Source organism: Chiloscyllium plagiosum, chromosome 7, assembly GCF_004010195.1.
Source record: "Chiloscyllium plagiosum isolate BGI_BamShark_2017 chromosome 7, ASM401019v2, whole genome shotgun sequence".
NCBI classification, from domain to species: Eukaryota; Metazoa; Chordata; class Chondrichthyes; order Orectolobiformes; family Hemiscylliidae; genus Chiloscyllium; species Chiloscyllium plagiosum.
The window spans coordinates 5,115,950-5,132,799 of NC_057716.1; the positions used below are offsets into that span (position 1 = coordinate 5,115,950).

Genomic DNA, 16,850 nt, shown 5'->3' on the forward strand with positions numbered 1-16,850 from the left:
ATTGAGTACAGAAGCAAAGAGGTGCTTGTGCAGCTGTACAGGGCCCTGGTGAGATTGCACCTGGAATGTTGTGTGCAGTTCTGGTCTCCAAATTTGAGGAAAGACATTCTGGCTATTGAGGGAGTACAGCGTAGGTTCACGAGGTCAATTCCTGGAATGGCGGGACTATCTTATGTTGAAAGATTGGAGCGACTGGGCTTGTATACCCTTGAGTTTAGAAGACTGAGAGGGGATCTGATTGAGACGTATAAGATTATTAAAAGATTAGACACTCTGGAGGCAGGAAACATGTTTCCGCTGATGGGTGAGTCCCAAACCAGAGGACACAGCTTAAAAATAAGGGGTAGGCCATTTAGGACAGAAATGAGGAGAAACTTCTTCACCCAGAGAGTGGTGAGTGTGTGGAATGCTCTGCCCCAAAAGGCAGTCGAGGCCCAGTCTCTGGATTCGTTTAAGAAAGAGTTGGATAGAGCTTTCAAGGATAGTGGAATCCAGGGTTATGGGGATAAGGCGGGAACAGGATACAGATTGAGGATGATCAGCCATGATCGTAATGAATGGTGGTGCAGGCTCGAAGGGGCAGAATGGCCTACTCCTGCACCTATTGTTTATTGTCTATTGTCTATTATTTCGGCCTAAACTCACATGTTGGCCAGACCAGGTAAGGACATTAGTGAACCAGATTGAACTTTGTAACAATTGGTAATAGTTCTTGAGAGATGAGCTTTTAATTCCAGGCTTTACTAAATTTAAATTCCACCATCTGCCACTGTGGAATTCAAACCCACGAACCATAACACTAGCTTGTGGATCTGGATGACTAATCCAGTGAGATTAACATTATGTTACCACCTCGACTACAAATATTGGACTTCCCCTGCACCTTTCTGCCTCTCTAGTTTACTTTCTTCCTTTAAATCATTCCATAAACTTAAATCTTCGACCAAGTGTTTGGTTATCTGATCCAATATCTGCTTATGTGCTTCAGTGTGCTAGTTTGCTCAATTCGCCTGTGAAGCAACTTGGAACATTGCATTATGTTTAAACCTCCGCATACATATAAGTAATGCTGTTATTCTTTGGATGAAACAGGCACCATTAACACTTCAGTAATATCAATACTTTTAAGATGATTTGTTTATATTATTGTTTTCCTATCTCCATAAATATTTATAATTTGTTTTAATATAGCACTGGAATACTCATGCCTCTTAAGAACTCACCTGGTGGTCCCATCGCACACATAATTTGAATGTCCACTAGTTTAATTGTGCTGCAGTCCTTTAGATCATACCAATTCCAATGGTCTAACCACTGACGTAGAAGCTCAACTGGTGGCTGAGCACCATAGATCTCTCTTTGTGGCATGTTCACATCATCCACAAATACAACCTGGATAAAGTAATAGCAGAGTGTTAAAATGAGAAATGTTGTATTTCAGGTTAATTTCAAAAGAACTGAGGTTTTTCTAATCACCTGAGACATTTAGGGATACCTTTGTCATTTAGAGAATCCATAAAAATTTATATCAGACATCGCACATGTGATGCCATAACAATTTATAATTGTAGCTTATAATTAACAAAATAAAAATGCTTGGGAGCAAATATTCTGATGAGATACTCTGAATAGAAGTTGAGAGTGTGTTGCTGGAAAAGCACAGTAGGTCAGGCAGCATCCGAGGAGCAGGAAAATTGACATTTTAGGTCGGAGTCCTTCATGACCTGCTGTGCTTTTCCAGCAACACACTCAACTCTGATCTCCAGCATCTGTAGACCTCGCTGTCTCCACTCTGAATAACCACTCACCTGATTAACCAGGGAAATTAAGAACAGTATCTTCTAACTGAAAAGAAACATGCAATGTGGCAAAGATTAGTAAATCAAAGGATTTGAAAAGTTTTAAAAGCCAACAAAAGATGATCAAAGAAAAGGAAGAACGTAACTGTGAGGGTAACTAGCAGCTAACATAAAAATAGCCAGCACGGATTTGTGAAGGGTAAGTCTTATTGAATTCTTTGAGGAGGTGACCAAGCAGGTGGATGAGGGTAGAGCAGTGGATGTAGTATACATGGATTTTAGTAAGGCATTTGATAAGGTTCCCCATGGTAGGCTTATGCGGAAAGTCAGGAGGCATGGGATAGAGGGAAATTTGGCCAATTGGATAGAAAACTGGCTCACCAGTCGAAGTCAGAGAGTGGTGGTAGATGGCAAATATTCAGCCTGGAGCCCAGTTACAAGTGGAGTTCCGGGATCAGTTCTGGGTCCTCTGCTGTTTGTAATTTTTATTAATGACTTGGATGAGGGAGTCGAAGGGTGGGTCAGTAAATTTGCAGATGATACAAAGATTGGTGGAGTTGTGGATAGTGAGGAGGGCTGTTGTCGGCTGCAGAGGGACTTAGATATGATGCAGAGCTGGGCTGAGGAGTGGTAGATGGAGTTCAACCCTGCCAAGTGTGAGGTTGTCCATTTTGGAAGAACAAATAAGAATGCGGAATTCAGGGTTAATGGTAGGGTTCTTAGTCAGGTGGAGGAACAGAGGGATCTTGGGGTCTATGTACATAGATCTTTGAAGGTTGCCACTCAGGTGGATAGAGTTTGTAAGAGGGCCTATGGAGTATTATCGTTCATTAGCAGAGGGATTGAATTCAAGAGTTGTGAAGTGATGTTGCAGCTGTACAGGACTTTGGTTAGGCCACATTTGGAGTACTGTGTGCAGTTCTGGTCGCCTCACTTTAGGAGAGATGTGGAAGCTTTGGAGAGGGTGCAGAGAAGATTTACCAGGAATTTGCCTGGAATGGAGAATAGGTCGTACAAGGATAGGTTGAGAGTGGTAGGCCTTTTCTCGTTGGAACGGCGAAGGATGAGGGGTGACTTGATAGAGGTTTATAAGATGATCAGAGGAATAGATAGAGTAGACAGTCAGAAACTTTTTCCCCAGATGCAACAGAGTGTTACAAGGGGACATAAATTTAAGGTGAAGGGTGGAAGGTATAGGGGAGATGTCAGGGGTGGGTTCTTTACCCAGAGAGTGGTGGGGGCATGGAATGCGCTGCCTGTGGGAGTGGTAGAGTCAGAATCTTTGGTGACCTTTAAGCGGCAATTGGATAGGTCCATGGATGGGTGCTTAAGCTAGGACAAATGTTCGGCACAACATCGTGGGCCGAAGGGCCTGTTCTGTGCTGTATTGTTCTATGTTCTATGTTCTATGTTCTAGACAAGAAGAGCTTGTTTAAATATATAGAACAAGGCAACTGTGAACATTGATTCATTGGAGAATGAGGTTGGGGAAATAATAAGGAGGTACTAGGAAATGGCAGAGGAGTTGAATAAATATTTTGCATCAGTCTTCACAGTAGAGGCCACTAATGATACTCTAAAATTCAAACTAATGAGGGGGTGAGGGTAAGGGTTGGGAGGGGAAAAAATGAACAAAACCAACAACAATTACTGGAGAAAATGTTCTTAGGAGACTGAAGAGGCAAAAGGCCAACAATCACCTGGACCTTTTGGATTGCATCCTCGGATTTTATAGGAAGTTACAACAGGGATCATTGATAGTAAAGAATCTTTAGATTGTAGAAAAGCTCCAAAAGATTGTCAATATAACACCCTTATTGAGGAAGGGAGTTAAACCAAAAATAGTTAACCTTGGGCAAGTTGGTTTAATATCAATCGTTGGCAAAATGTTAGAGTCCATTGTAAAGGATGTAATAACAGAACATTTATAAACCCTAAATATAACCAAGCAGAGGCATCATGGCTTCATGAGAGGAAACTCGTACCTGGCTAATATATTAGAGTTCTTCGTGTTAGGAAAGGGGAGCCATTAGATGTATTATGTTTGGATTTCTAAAAGGCTTTTGATAAAGGATCACACACGGCTACTTAAAAAGGTAAGAATCCATGGTATTGGGGACACTATATTAGCATGAATAGAGCATTAGCTAACCAATAAAAAAGAGTTGAGATAAAGAAGGCAACCTGTAATAGTGGAGTACCACACAGACCAGTATTGTGGCCATTATTATTTACAAAATATATTAACAACCTGGATGACAGAAATTAACGCACTATTGCCAATACATGATCCTTTGTTAATGACAAAAATAGGTGGAAGATCAAGAGTGAGGTTGATACAACAATAGAGGGATATAGGTAGGTGAACTGAATAGGCAAAAAATGGCAGATGGAATATAACATGGGAAAATGATATGTTATACACTTGGCAAGAAGAGTGAAAGAGTAGAATATTATTTAAATGTGTAAATACTGCAGAAAGCTATTGCACAGAGGAATTTGGGGTTCCTAGTACATGAATTAGAAAAAGCTAGCATGCAATTTCAGTGGGTAACAAGGAACGCAAATAAGTACAGTCAGTTCTGCTATAACGCGTGTTTCTTCAACACAAATTGACTTCAACACGATGAAAGAATTTAGATTGTTATTTGCAGAATGCAAACTTTCCTTACCTGTATTGACTATAATGCGATTCTGGCCCCATTATGTTGCAGCTATTCCACGATTTTCTTATAACGCAAGACTGCACAAGAACTGAACTATCACATTATATTAGAACTGACTATATTTGCCTTTATTTGCCAGGCATGATTTTCCTTTTATGAAGTCATGATGACTCTACTTGGTTGCATTTTGGGTTTCTAAATGCTTTGTTATTACATCCTTTATTATGGACTCAAAAAGAACATCATATATAAATAGGGAGAACTAGTTAAAACTGGACATTGGTCAGATCACAGCTCAAATACTGTGAATAGTTTGGGTCCCTTTATCTAAGAAAAGATATATTAGCATTGGTGGCAGCCCAGACAAGGGTCATTAAATTGATTCTGGTTATGAAGAAGTTGTTTGGGTAGGGCTTATACTCATTGGAGCTTAGAAAATAGGAGGGACCTTATCAAAACATTAGATTTTTAAGAGTTTGACAGGTTAGAGGCAAAGAGGTTGTTCAGTAATAGTGGAGTACCACACAGACCAGTATTGTGGCCATTATTATTTACAAAATATATTAACAACCTGGATGACAGAAATTAACGCACTATTGCCAATACATGATCCTTTGTTAATGACAAAAATAGGTGGAAGAGATTGGGCCCAGAGGGCTTATTCTCAGAGTAATGAGTCACCGATTTAAGACAGAGATGAGGATTTTTTTTCTGCCAGATGGCGGTGAATCTATGGAATTCTTTATCACATAGGGCTGTTGAGGCTGGGTCATTAAGCATTTTCAAGGCAGGATAGACAGATTTTTAATCAGGAAGGAAATGGAATTGAGGATTATCTCATTGAATGGCAGAGTGGACTCAATGGCCTATTTCTGCTTCAGTTTTATGATCTATGGCCTTGTATATTTTTGACTTACTGGCATGGGAAACCTACAGTCCCCATCTGAAATAACTATAATCTACTCCTCATTCAGTCATCCTTTGTCAGCAGGAGGTCGCAACCCCATTTCAAGAATGACAGTCAAGGAAAGGGGAAGCACTCAAGGGAAAGCAGAATAGCAGGTAATCAAGAAACTTCAAATGATTCTCAGCAGTAATACACATTCACTACTTTTCTAATGTTGCCAAATTATTTGGTTATTAATTCAAAGTCTTAATTTCTTACCATTTTTTTGCCTAGAGGTGGACCAAAAACTCCCTTTCTTCTTTTGTCCAGCTTAGACATGATGATATTTTGAGTCTGAGCAGCAGTAGTTTGGGCTGAAAAGTTAATCAGCAATGGTTTATAAATGTCTTTGTTCAGATGATTTAATAAGAAATCCTAAAAGAAAACATTAGGAAGTTTATTAATACACAGAAAATACATTTCATTTCTCAATACACAGCTTAAATAGTACATAGCTAAAATTAATGGTTTGTTATGTAATTATTTTTTCTAATATCATCAAAAACATGAAATTTTATATTCCACTGAATTCAATATCTTTTTACCACAATCCTAAAGCAGAGTACAAACAAGAGTGATAGCAGAATATAATGCCTTACAAAATTTCAATTATACATTGCATTCTTTTCATGCTGGGAGCAACCTTCAATGTGATTAATTGTTATAATGTTTATGGTAATTCACTGAAGACATGCAAAAACTGCCAGCCACCTTTATGAATTTGACTCCTAAAAACTGAAAGAACTGCGTATGCAGTAAATCAAAAACAAAACTAGAAATTGCTGGAAAAGCTCAGCAGGTCTGGCAGCATCTGTGCAGAGAAATCAGAGTTACCATTTTGGGTCAGGTGACCCTTCCTTAGAACCCTTCCGTTTTTCTCTTCACAGATGCTGCCAGGCCTGCTGAGCTTTACCAGCAATTTCTGTTTCAGTTTCTTCATTTGCTAGTGTCTATATAAGCAGTGCTACTGGAAAAGAAGTGGTGAGAAAGCAATATATTTTAATGTCAGCCTTGATTGCCCTAGAATAAAAAAAAGTTTTGTAACAGTCTGCTTTGGTTAGCAGCACAGCCTCCAATACACAGCTTTTTTTTAGATTAGATTACTTACAGTGTGGAAACAGGCTCTTCGGCCCAACAAGTCCACACTGACCCTCCGAAGAGCAACCCACCCAGACCCATTCCCCTACATTTACCCCTTCACCTAACACTACAGGCAATTTAGCATGGCCAATTCACCTAACCTGCACATCTTTAGACTGTGGGAGGAAACCGGAACACCCAGAGGAAACCCATGCAGACACGGGGAGAATGTGCAAACTCCACACAGACAGTTGCCCAAAGCTTTTCCTTTGTGAGGAAATATAGCATCCAATAGATTTGGTGTGTTTGTATACCAGATTATCTCATGCTGGTGAAGCACAGTGCCATCATCGTAAAATTAGGACAAACATTTGCGTTCAAACACGGAGGGCAATAAGAAGTCAAAAATATGAAGCAATATTCACAATTTAAATTTGACAGCGCACAGAATCTATTTTGTTAAAACAAAAGACAATTCTAATTACACAGGCTCCAAGAGAAGAAAGGATTTTTTTTATTTCAAATTCATCACTGCCTTAGCATTGTGCATACTTTAGCAAATTACATGGCATTTGACTCCCTAGGGCCACATTAAGGTTTAATGCCCACTTATATGGTGCTTTTTTGTCCACAGGTTAAGTGAGCTTTAAGTGCTGCACTATAGACTGGGATCAGTACATCAAGGGCAGTTTTCAAGGCAGACAAATACAAATGAGCAGACAATTTTAAATTATAGTCTATTGTCATTCACACCATAAGATTGGATTTGAAGATAATTATGGGTAATTTATTAATCTAGTCAGAAATCACCATTCCTTCAATTCAGCAACCTAATTTGGATCTGTCCATTTACAGATAGAAGCAAATAAATAAAATTATTGCCAGGATTTAATGTTTTTACTTATATTTTTATGTGATCAGCCATGGAATACTGTACAGTCAGGACTCTTCTGAGATGTAGGGAGATAAGGAGGTAGCTTGTCTATGCCTGAGATAGCGCTGTGCGTTCCCACCCTGCCTTCCTCCATGGCCCAGACTCCTTACCGTGGACTCTTCCCACTCTTGGCCAGCCTACTAGCCTGCCCCTTTCAGCCATGACTTCCTCCAGCCATTTGGTAAACATCACTTCCAAAGGGGAGGAACAGTAATTACTCACTCCAACTGCAGTAAATTGACTGCCGAGAATGTGGTGCTGGAAAAGCAAAGCAGGTCAGGCAGCATCCAAGGAGCAGGAGAATCAATGTTTCGGGCATAAGCCCTTCACTCCAAAACATAGATTCTCCTGCTTCACTGTGCTTTTCCAGCACTACACTCTCAACTCTGATCTCCAGCATCTGCAGTCTTCACTTTCTCCTGCAGTAAATTGACTACCTCACCTGCTGCACTCAACTGATAGGCAGTCCTAAATCTGAAGGTATGTATTACTCACATACATATAACTTAATTGGGAAGGAGAACTTAATTCTGGCAAGATAGCTTTTTAATGATCATGTCAGGAAAAGCTAAGTCCTTACCTCCAACTCAAGCAAGATTCCCCAGCCATCTGACTTCTCACTCCTGAAAGCTGCACAAGGTTCTACCCCCTGTCTCCATAATAGCTAATGCATCAATCTATTCATTTATTTCCACCACACACCCTACTGTTCTTTCCTGATCCACTATGTTTAATTTGGTCAAAATGCTGTTCAGTTTCAAAGCCTTGATATGTCTAATGCTGCCTTTTGAACTTTCCTAAATCTTCCTACCATCACCCAAAAACAACTTACGCTCCTGCAACATTTTATTCATTTAAAGCCCCATCTACTACCAGGATAACCAGCTGGGTTTAAGTGAAGCCTATCCTAATAAAATAGCTCTTTCCCAGGACTAGTGCTAGTGGCATATAAGGCAAGCTTGTAATCTTGTGTACCTTTATGCAAAAAGTGGTATGTGGTTCAACTAAGAAACTAGTGGGCAAAAATATCTATTATGGATTCTAGTTTGGCATCAAATATGCTAAAGGACATCATTATTGTTCAGATTCAAGATAAGTTTTACTTCCTAAGTATTAAGAGTTTTATGGGACAGGCAGTTTGAATGTTCTCTCTCCCATCGCACCCTTCCAGGACCCAAGCCTTGAAATCATCCTTCAAGTCCACTTGTGCAGACCATCATTCACAGCAAGCCTGCAGCATCACTGGAATCTTTGTTGCTTAGCCCACTTGTCTGGGAGATGGCTTGGAATGTACAGAAATGCCAATAATGCCTCAAAGTGATTCCAGTCTGGCCTTACTACAAAAAAAAAAGAATGGCAGCACAAAACCTCCCCCATCAGACCCAGGTGGCATGAAGAAAGGTCACAATGCAGATCTGTACCAGTGGCCCACACCAAATAATGTTGATCCAGGGTAGGAAAAGGATGAACAATCTCCAACTCATTGGCACAGTTAAGCTGTCTGATCTTGTCACTGCAAAACATTACTCATTGTGGCATTGCTCAGTCTAACATCGCCACCACATAGGCATGACAATATGGGACAATCACATGCAAACCTGAACATCACATAGGTAATATGTACTGAAGAGCTGACCACCACTTAATGCTGTCAATTGCTGACAGTTCCTGGGCAATATGCTTCATATTCACTTACAAGAGATTTCCAAGACCAAGCATGAAGTCATATGCTTATAAAGTATTCATGTAACCATTACAATCAAATTCAATCATCCTCTGTCTCTGTTTGCATAAGATCATCCAAACCAAGAGAGAATGGCTTGAACTGTGGAATTTAAATCCTCAACCCTTTTGAGAAGCAGGCTGCAGACCTGGCACAGGAGGAGTATGCCATACCCATGCCAATGAAGAGACAGGAATGTCACAAATATCCAGTGACAAGGCCTGTAGCCAGTTATTCTACGGTGAACAGACAGTGTCAGACACATTGCACTGTCAGAACTGAGCATGTTCACAACTCATTATTTTGTTTCCACACTACAAATGCTGACAACCACAGAAGAGGTGGAAGCCCACAACCTTGCCCATTGGCACCACCATCTCTAAGGGTGATGTCTCTGAAATCTCAGAGGAGGCACTGAAATGACATTGAAGTGCACCCTCTACCAGCATCATGGCGGACCAACGTATAGAGTAGGTTTGGGGCACATCACTGACAGCAGAAGAAACCATACTTGAGGTCCCTGACATTCAGAGGACTACTGGGGAATCAAGTACCCGGTCAGCCATATGCAGGTAAAGCACCTGAGTACTCAGACATAAGTGATATGCATATGCTGAGGCTGGCAGGGGGATATCAGGCAGTTAAGCCACAGACCCTCAATAGACTAGCGTGAAATACGGAGAAGACTATCCAAGTTCTGTCGACTATCATGACTCTGCCATGTGAGCTTCGAATGTGGCTTAATGGTAGAGACAATTCTACAAACGTGCACTTCCACCAAGGAGTTTCTAATTACAAGAACCATGGCTGAAGTTTGGACTATAATATAATCACCTCGTATTATCAAAAATCTTGGACATCTACTGTAGTGCCGATGGCTCCATGCTGGATGTATCAGATCGGTGAATTACTGTTCCAGTGTGAATTACTTTCAAATATTAATCATACAGTGCCATCCTAAGCAATTTTCAAAATCAGATACCTATGCAAGTTAATTATTCTGATTGTTTTGTATGCATCAATGTTTGCATAAGTATGGTTCAGAAAGAAATGATGGGCAGATGCAAATGTAAGTTAAAGATTAGATTAATAAACGTAATGATGTTACTTAACTAGATTTATCTCTGAATCAACATTATTAAAATAATTTATTTGTTTATTGCTATTTGTGGGACCTTCGTGTATGCAAACTAGCTGGGGCTGTTAACTTCATTATTTCATTGGCATTGGAAGTGAGGTACACAGAGATCAGAAAAAAAACTTTATTTTCTTTGCAATTTTACAAATAGGTCAAATTGACTAAGAGACAGAAAACAGTGTATTATAGCACATACACACTGCTGGATCAGCAGGTCTGGCAGAACTGAAAATATCTTTAGTTCTGAAGAAGAGTCATACTGGACTCCAAATGTGAACAGTATTTTACATCACAGGTGCAACTAGACATGTTGTGTTTCTCCAGCATTCTCTGTGTTGGTTTCAGATTTCTAGCATCCACAGTATTTTGCCTTTATTAGGGGACTGAGGAGTTGTTTTGCACACTAAATGTGGCTTTGCAATGGTGTCTCCTACAGTTCAATGTTGAGACCACTGTACCTTTTGATATAATGCATACTATATTAATAACCTAGATTTGGATATATGGAGAATAATTTCAAAGTTTGCTGATAACAATGGATTGGAAATTTACTGGTTTAAAATAGTTTAAGCTTCAGGAGGTCATAGACTGGTGAAATGGGCAGAAATGTTGCAGAAGAAATTTAGCAAAGACAGGTAGGACGTGATTCATTTTGGAAGAAAGAATAAAGAGAATCAACATAGTCTAAATTCGGTGCTGGTTAATAAAATGTTTGCCGCAGTTCAACGTTAATGGAGGGTTCAGGAACCAAAGAGACTTGAACATGTACCTACTTACTTAAAAGTAGCAGTGTAATTTGAAAAGGCTGCTAAAAAGGCATGGGGGAGTCATGGTTTTGTCTTTATACAGCAAGCTTCTAATTACAAAGAAGTTATTCTAAATCTTTATAATGCACTGATAAAATCCCAGCTAGTGAACTATGGTCAGTTTAGGGGAACACATTTTAGGAAGGAGACCAAAGACATCATTTGGGCGGCACAGTGGTTAGCACTGCTGTCTCACAGTGCCAGAGACCCGGGTTCAATTCCCGCCTCAGACGACTGACTGACTGTGTGGAGTTTGCACATTCTCCCTGTGTCTGCATGGGTTTCCTCCAGGTGCACCAGTTTCCTCCCACAGTCCAAAAATGTGCAGGTTAGGTGAATTGGCCATGCTAAATTGCCTGTAGTGTTAGGTGAAGGGGTAAATGCAGAGGAATGGGTCTGAGTGGGTTGCGCTTCGGCGGGTCGGTGTGGACTTGTTGGGCCGAAGGGCCTGTTTCCACACTAAGTAATCTAATCACTAGGGTGAAGAAGAGATTTACTCGGATGGTTGCCTGCAAGAATGAGAAACCTCAGTAAGATGGATGGACAAGGAGAAAATTGAGATAGCACTTACAGCAGAGAAGGTTAATTGGAGACTTGATGCAGCTATTAAAATCATTTAGCTTTTTGATAGAATATCTAAGAAGAAATTTTCCTAAGACAGGATTGGTAACAGAAGGCACAGATTTGTTTGAAGTTATTTGACAATGAAACTGAAAGTGACAAAGGGGAAATAAAATATTCAGCAAGCTATTATAATCTGAAACATATTGCATGAAAGACTGGTGGGAGCAAACTAAATAGTATCAAAGAGTTTGGCTTAATAGTGGAAAAAGAAGTTAGCAGAGCTTTGGGAAAACAAGACGAGGGAATGGGTTTGGATAGTTCGTTTGAAGAACCACCATGTGTACAATGGACTGATGGCCTCTCTCTATGCAATAAAATTACATTATTCTGTGAACACAGAAGTTTTTACTGCAAAAGAAGAATCCAGCTAGGTGGAATCTGAACACTATGGATCAGTTTATAATGCTACATTTCAAAGCCATCCACAAAACTGCATGGAGGATGTATTTTGCGAGCTTACTGTTCAAATATAGGGATTAAAAGTTCAAAACTATACCATGCAAAATATGCCTGCACAGCTGTTTTTTACACTACAACTATTTAATCCTAGCCAGCTTTTCACATAGGTGCTGATCATTGCCTACCCCAATGGTGAACAGCAGAATTTCTATGTGGCCTTTGGACTATCTTGTATTTCAATTTAAAACTATAATCAGTAACTACAATTCCAACCTAGATATTCTCCAATGAAAATAGTAATGTAGATTTCTACACCAGAATTCAGATAGGCAGACACTAGTACTTGTACCCTTACAAGCATTTATTCACAGTCATATTACATATTATGTACCACCAATCTATGAAACACTTTCAGGCCTGTTTCTTGACTAACATATCCTATTTGATTTTTCCAGTAATGATATAACCACCAACACTGCTGCCACAACCAATTCACCTTTCCTCTTTAATACAGTGATAGAAATTTCATGTGTTTCAAAAATAATCTAACATTACTGTAATCTAGTCATAATAACTAATAATTAAAATAAAAACACATGATATTACTGTTACAGGTATTGTATCAAATGATGTAATTGATTAACTTTTTTTTATTAAGCCATTTGTTTCAATACCAAGAGAACGCTTACAATAATGTAGACACTTTTCCCTGTTCCAGTTGGACCCACAAACATAGAAGGTTTTTGATTTGTTGTCATAAGTTTCATAAGTTCCATGTAACGAATGGTATCTTTAGTTGGTACAATAATTTCATTGAACTCTGCATCTTTTGGAATGGGGGGAACCGAGTTCAATCTTTCAGTCCATAATTCCCATCTTCCTGATCCCTAAGAATGAAAAAGATTTAAAGACAAGTTAGGCAAAGCAAACTTGTATCAGTCTATAAAATGGCAGCAATATAGAGGCAAATATGAATCAAAAGTTTCTTTCAGACTTCTCGGTAATTCAGTGTTATGGTTATTAAAAATGGGGCCAAATTCCAGGAGTCCTGCTTTGCTAATGATAACATGGCTATCTGCCTCTGGATACAAAGTTGTGGAGACAGGCATTGTCTCAAAGCTCATCATCTATCCAAGCAGCAGAGGAATTAGTCAAATATCAGCCAACAAAATTGAAACTTAGTATTCTAAGCATGGAACTGAGGTCCAGAAAGGGCAGATAAGGAAGATATTTTACTTTATAAAAATGGTCCTAAGAAAGTACGTTGTTATTTTCAAGTTAATTCATCTACTCTGATCTTCAGGTATCAATGGATTCTTACTACCCATCATGTGGCAACCTTTCTTCTACGTCTATCGTGGGATTTTTGTTTTTTATTCATTCATAGGATAAAGGCATCGCTGGCCAGGCAGCATTTATTGCCCATCTTTAATTGCCTAGAGGGCAGTTAAGAGTCAACCACATTGCTGTGAAGTCTGAAGTTACATGTAGGCCAGACCAGATAAAGATGGCAGTTTCCTTCCCTAAAGGACATTAGGAAACAAGATGGATTTTTCCTGACAATCACAATGGATTCACAGTCATCATTAGATTCTTCATTCCAGATATTTATTGAATACAAATTCCACCATCTACCATGCCGGGATTCAAAGCCAGGTTCCTGTACATGATTTGGGTCTCTGGGTAAATAGCCCAGCAATAGCATCACTAGGTCATTGCCTCCCTATTAAACAGATGAATTCCCAGGGAAACCATGGGTTTCTGCAGAAATTAAGGGAGAAGATAAATAATGAAGAAACCATGGCAGAAATAGGCTGCACCCAAAACCGAGGTCCACTGCTCTCTCTCCAGTCTTTAGCATGCATTCATTCTCTGTCCTTATCATCACGGTGAATTCCAAAACTTCATTTCAGAATGGAACTTGTAGTAGTTTTTATGTGGGAATTATTGAATTCCTAATTTTTAAATGATTTGTCACTAACTTAATTGAGGGAATCACACTCATTTGGCCTTACCAATCAAAAAGCAAAAGTTGCACTTAAAAATGCACACACTGGGTCTGTTACTTACGTAGTATAATGTGTTATAATGGATATTGGATTATCCATGGATTAATTATAGAGTCATAATGCTAATCTTATGCTGTATAGATGATCACAAAAAGTGAAGCAGCATCACATAATTTGGTTTCTCATGTATCTCTGTGGAAGATGATGCCAGAAAAGTAAGACACTTTATAATAAGGCTCCTGTTTCTTGTGCCTCTGCAGAATCATTAAGTACTTTACATTATTCTAACATTACCAAGAAAATTGTAACCTCTACATTACATTCTGATCCAAGGCTGATGATTACTGAATTATGCTGTTTGAGCAATTAAATTAAATGTCCTTTTTACATGTCAAAGCTTGTGCTTTAGTCACAGTATATAGGCCCAAGTATTTGTCTACTGCCTGAAACTGCTTAATTTATCAAGGATGGCCACCAGAAAGACTAAGGAAGATAAAATCTTCTTAACCACCAGCCTAATGGAAATCTGACATACTATATTTTATTGTAATCAGCTGCACAGTACCAAAGCTGGAAGAAGCCTCACATAGTAAAAAAGAAGCTTTACCTCAAAGTGATCTTCGAAAACTTTCCATAAGTAGTTAGGATATTTATTACAAATAACTTAGGAAATGATAAAAGGTACATTCTTCAATTCACAATGTGATTATTGGGTAGAATTTTCTCACTTGCAGTTAGAATGTTTTGTTAAGCGAGATTCATGGCACCTGGTCTGACATGACTGAAGCAAATTTTCTCCCACAGTCTTTCACTCCTAGTTTTATTAATTCTGCAACCACGCATTTTGTTCTCTGGGAATCATCCAGCAGGAGAGACAGAATCACTTGTCACTGTCTGGCTTTCACACCTTTGAGGCCATATTTAAAGCCCATTTGCCTGCTACTTCAGACAGTGCAAGCCACAAACAGAACCTCACACTGTTCAACTATTATTATTGAATACATAGCTCAGAGAAAGGAAGACTCAATCCTTGCTTTGCAGAAAGGGACGTGGAGTTGTTGATAGATATGGTGGTAGAAAGGAGGGCAGTTCTTTTTCTGCAGCTATTACAAGAGGCAGAGCCACCAGACACAGCCAGGACATAGGTGCAACCAGGGTCAGTGCTACATCCTAGGTGAAAAGGAATGCCCAGCAGTGAGTAAAGAAAGTAAATGACCTTCTTCTCAGTTTAAGTGCCGCCATATTCTCTCTGCTACCTCAAACTCATAGGGCCATCACTCATTAACTCTGTTACTGCACATGTATCTATCTCATCAGGTTCATGGACTATAACTCTCAGTATGCATTACATCTAATCAATGGCTCTCATACGTTACACTCATCAAGGTACTAAGGTTTCTTGCCCTCTGCACTTCCTGCTCACTCCTGTTGACACCTCACTGCCTCTCCTTTACATACATCACCACTAAACAATCTTCCATGCAGTTCCAACATATTCAATCCCTTCTTTTGCCTCATTGCAGGAAAACGAGGCTCACCCCCAGACTGTCTCAACAGCACCCGATTGATCTATATGTAATCTTCAGACTGCTTGAAGTTAACTTGGAGACCCTGAAGCCTGATCCCCCGACTCAGCCAGGATCTAGAGCCTAACAGGCCAACACATTGTATTGTAAACAGATGAGATCCTCATGTAACTGTAATAGTTTCTCCTGACTGATTGAGGTCTCCCTTTATCCCACTAGAGTCATAGAGATGTACAGCATGGAAACAGATACTTCGGTCCAACCCGTCCATGCCGACCAGATATCCCAACCCAATCTAGTCCCACCTGCCAGCACCCGGCCCATATCCCTCCAAACCCTTCCTATTCATATACCCATCCAAATGCCTCTTCAATGTTGCAATTGTACCAGCCTCCACCACATCCTCTGGCAGCTCATTCTATACACGTACCAACCTCTGAGTGAAAACGTCCCTTAGGTCTCTTTTATATCTTTCCCCTCTCACCCTAAACCTATGCCCTCTAGTTCTGGACTCCCTGACCCCAGGGAAAAGACTTTGCCTATTTACCCTATCCATGCCCCATATAATTTTGTAAATCTCTATAATGTCACCCCTCAGCCTCCGCGCTCCAGGGAAAACAGCCCCAGCCTGTTCAGCCTCTCCATGTAGCTCAGATCCTCCAACTCTGGCAACATCCTTGTAAATCTTTTCTGAACACTTTCAAGTTTCACAACATCTTTCCGATAGGAAGGAGACCAGAATTGCACGCAATATTCCAACAGTGGCCTAACCAATGTCCTGTACAGCCGCAACATGCACTTAATACTCTGACCAATAAAGAAAAGCATACCAAACGCCTTCTTCACTATCCTATCTACCTGCGACTCCACTTTCAAGGAGCTACGAACCTGCACTACAAGGTCTCTTTGTTCAGCAACATTCCCAAAGACTGCTCACCTTTGACTTTCACACATGCCCATTTGCTGGAAACACATGCAGTATGTTTGCTACATAAACTGCTGGCACATGCTGCAGGTCTGATGCTGATATAGCATAGTGCCACACAGTAACATATACACCCACTATCTGAATGACAGATTAACTGTTCAACACTCCCCACTATTGCAATCTGCTGCCTCTCCCTCTCCACTAAAAAAAATGCAAACACAGAGGCTTGCAGCTGTAACTGAGCACGACAGACCCTGTGTGCTAAGACAACA

The 16,850-nt window shown here is 39.9% G+C and overlaps 1 protein-coding gene across 1 annotated transcript in view; it reads right to left on the reverse strand.

Moving 5' to 3' along the window:
* dnah7 (dynein, axonemal, heavy chain 7) overlaps nt 1-16,850 on the reverse strand; it is a 414,399-nt gene that overhangs the window by 222,953 nt on the left and 174,596 nt on the right. The window contains exons 35-37 of the mRNA XM_043692898.1: nt 12,805-13,002; nt 5,631-5,786; nt 1,224-1,392 (exon numbers count right to left, since the gene is read on the reverse strand). Of these exons, the coding sequence (XP_043548833.1) occupies nt 1,224-1,392; nt 5,631-5,786; nt 12,805-13,002 (523 nt within the window). The remainder of the gene's footprint in view (nt 1-1,223; nt 1,393-5,630; nt 5,787-12,804; nt 13,003-16,850) is intronic.